Here is a 3,449-nt window from a genome sequence, read left to right as displayed (position 1 = left end):
CATTAAATGCCTTATTAGCAAATTAAGATGACTTACTTATTACTTTTGTATTATCATAATTCTTTGAATACAATCTGCACTTTTTTTTCAATTAGAATATTAGACGATTTGTCGTGGAAACTTTGAAACTTGATTACTTCAATAATATTAATGATGCTTTCAATCTATTAATATTTGATATTAAGTCCTGAACCGTGTATTGATAGTTCATGTAGAGAAAATGGTCGAGTCGGGGTGGGATTATATAAGTTTGCTTCCTTCCACTCCCTCTCAAGTGATCTACTTGTGATTCACTAAGTGATATGTTATGCATGTATTGTGACCTGATTGCTTGAAATAAATCATTTCATTCATTCATTCAGCTCACCATCAGCTCGCCCTCAGCTCACCATCAGCTCGCCCTCAGCTCACCATCAGCTCGCCCTCAGCTCACCATCAGCTCGCCCTAAGCTCACCATCAGCTCACCTGCTCAGCTGTCTGGAAGTTGATGCTCTTGTCGACGCTGCAGGTCACCATGTGGATTTCTGGACTCTCACCTGGAACACAGGTGACAGGGTCAGTTTTTACCGTGACAGAGCGTCTCCATGCGGGGGTGGTTGTAAGGCGTTCGGGGCACCTGTGAACCTGATGGCACTGATGGGGGCGGAGTGGTCGTTCAGGGTCTGCAGCAGGTTGTAGTTCTGGTCAAAGATGTGGACCAGGCGGTCCCGGCCGGCCGAGGCCAGCAGCCTCACACCTGAAACGGGGCCGCCACAGCCTTCAGGACGGGGCAGAACGCAGGAAGCAGCACGGGGGGGTCCTCAAGAACGGACCTCGGGGGCTCCTACCTGTAGATGCAGGTGAGAACTCCAGACACACCACCTCTGAGTCGTGGGCTTCGATCTTCACCAGCTGATCCAGAAACTGCAGCCCGAAGACCCTGAGAGAAGCAGCATTAGGCCCCGCCCCCAAGATCCCCAAAGCTCAGCCACGGCGGCCTCACCGCACGTCTCCACGGCGGTCTCCTGCCGCCAGCTGCTGCCCGTCCGGACTGATGGCCAGGACTCGGACTCCCGCCTTCCCGTCCGCCGCCTCCCCCTCCCCCTCCTGCGTGTCTCCGCCCACGTACAGGATGCTCGGCAGATCCTGGAAGCAGAACTGATGAGAACCATGGGGGGGCTGCAGCCCACACCCCCCGCACAGGCTCTCACATCGCCACGGAGGTTCCTGTGGGACGAGGACACCTCGGTGTTCCAGAACCGGACCGTGTGATCCGAGGAACAGCTGAGGAAGGAGGACGCCTCCAGATGAGCGCGGGACGGATCCGGCAGCTCCGGGTACACCTGGACCCCCCGGAGGACACGCAGAATGCATCAGGTCAGGTGACCTGGAAACGGCAGAATCTACAGCCTATGTCAGAGTAATCTGATTACTACAGCCACAGTGCATGTTGGGAAGAGCTAAAAATAACTGATCAAATGCTGCAGTAATCAGATTACTAATCAGGTAAATTACTCCAATTAATCGGAGTAATCTGCTTCATAGTAAACTAGTAGTAGTTTGATTACTAACAGTAATCTGATTACTAATCAGATGAATTATCTTAATCTGAGAAATCAGGTTCAATATTATCCTGTGACTTGCAGTATTTAGATTACCCACCATTATCAGATACCTCGCAGTAATGCCAGTATTTGCAGTAATCAGATTGCTCATAGTAATCCAATTAAAAAAAGTATAAATTACTCTGATTAATCTGAGTAAACTGGTTCATAGTAATCAGATTAATAGCAATATGATAACCCACAATTATCAGATTACTGGCAGTAATCAGATTACTTCTGTCACTGACCTCCAGGTTCCACACGCAGCCACTGTGGTACCGCGCTGAGTAGATTTTCCCGACGTTCCCCAAGTCGTGCACGTCCCACACGTAGATGCTGTGGTCGCCGTACACGCAGGTCAGCATCCGGCTGCGGGGGTCAAGGGTCAGGGCCAGTGTGGGGGGGTGCTGAGCATCCGGCCCGGCTGCTGGCAGGCTGAGCACATACTGCCGTGAGTTCAAAACCTGGGGGCGCCGGCGTGATGAGCACGTGTGACTGTTACCCTTGCTCCGCCCCCAGGAGGTGTGGCCGCTGGAGCGTGGTCAAGTACTGCAGACGTGTCGGGCTGAAAACTCGGATCACGCCGTCCGCACAGCCGCAGAAGACAAAGTCCTCGCTGACCGCCAGGCAGCTAGCCGAGGACGTCTGTGGACAGAAGAGGCTTCAGAAGCTCCTCCCACAACATCAACAGGAAGTGACATCACAGCGGATGAGGCGCTCCTGAGGAGGTTTGAGTCTGGTCTAAGGTCTGGAGATCCAAAGGTGATGGGAAAACATCTACCTAAAGGTTTGCAGTGTATAAGCCGTGTCACATGATTTCAGCAGCCAATCAGAGGTCAGACACGCCCCTCTCTGCAGCATGTCCCAAACATCAGCTAATGGAAGCAGGTGGAGCTGCAGACACTCCCTCAACTTTGACAGAATTCCTTTGAGGCTGAGGATGAAGGAGGACGGCGCCCCCCGCTGTCCGTCAGACGACACTGCAGGATTTTACCAAAACCGTTTCTGAAACTTCCTCTTAGAAGAGGATTTTGTAGGAAGTGGAGAAGAATGATCGGGTCTTCATGCAGCCCACCATCAAACCACGAATCCAAATGTTTACATCGGAACCTTCCAGAACCTGCTGGTTCTGATCCACCGAACACGCTCCGCAGGTCTCACCTTTAGGTCAACCCACGCCTCCAGGTGCCGCAGGCGGTTGAACAGACACAGAAGGCCGCTGCTGGTGACACAGTAAGTGTTGGAGGCTGTGAGGCCCCGCCCACACGCCACCCCACAGAACACGCTGGTCTTGTGGTCGTTCAGCAGCCCCGACCGACCAATCAGAGGCACCGTGCTGAAGACCTGGGGGGCAGTGAAAAGTGGGTCAGGCCGCGAGTGAAAGGCTGCAATGGGCCGGGCAGGTGCTTACCCGCTGATCTCTGGAGGCGTCCAGGTACCAGAATTTCACGTGGCGGTTTCCTGCCGTGACGAAGTAGCTGCTGTCCTGAGAGAAGGACACCGACAGAACCCGGCTGGACACCTTGTTGGAGGCCACGATGGAGCCTTTCTGGAGGGGGAGAGGGGTTAGCTCTGGTCTGTGTCGGTTCTGCTCAGTTCAGGTTCTAGTGTGGGACCCAAACACTGTTTTGGAACATGAGCTCATAAGTTTACAGATCCCGGAAGAAACTGTGATTTGGTGGTCGTTTTTCATAGAACATGAATGATAACAGAACCTTTAGTCACTAAATGGTTTGATTGACAGCTACAGGTAACATCTTCACCTGTGACCACCTGTAACCAATGTGTGCATAGAGTCGAGCAGTTTCTGGACTCTCAACAGACCTTCAATCTCATCCAGAGCTGCACTGACTTTCTTTTTTTTT

At 52.2% G+C, this 3,449-nt stretch overlaps 1 protein-coding gene across 1 annotated transcript in view; it reads right to left on the bottom strand.

The window, feature by feature from the left end:
- The window catches only part of LOC112149266 (WD repeat-containing protein 62), a gene marked incomplete in the record, with an annotated part of 25,040 nt that overhangs the window by 13,454 nt on the left and 8,137 nt on the right, over positions 1 to 3,449 (bottom strand). The window contains 8 exon segments of the mRNA XM_024276882.2: positions 618 to 737; positions 829 to 920; positions 984 to 1,126; positions 1,192 to 1,323; positions 1,833 to 2,019; positions 2,087 to 2,229; positions 2,746 to 2,928; positions 2,996 to 3,133. Of these exon segments, the coding sequence (XP_024132650.1) occupies positions 618 to 737; positions 829 to 920; positions 984 to 1,126; positions 1,192 to 1,323; positions 1,833 to 2,019; positions 2,087 to 2,229; positions 2,746 to 2,928; positions 2,996 to 3,133 (1,138 nt within the window).

This window comes from Oryzias melastigma, linkage group LG13, assembly GCF_002922805.2.
Source record: "Oryzias melastigma strain HK-1 linkage group LG13, ASM292280v2, whole genome shotgun sequence".
NCBI classification, from domain to species: domain Eukaryota; kingdom Metazoa; phylum Chordata; class Actinopteri; order Beloniformes; family Adrianichthyidae; genus Oryzias; species Oryzias melastigma.
This window is presented reverse-complemented; position numbering and strand designations above follow the sequence as displayed.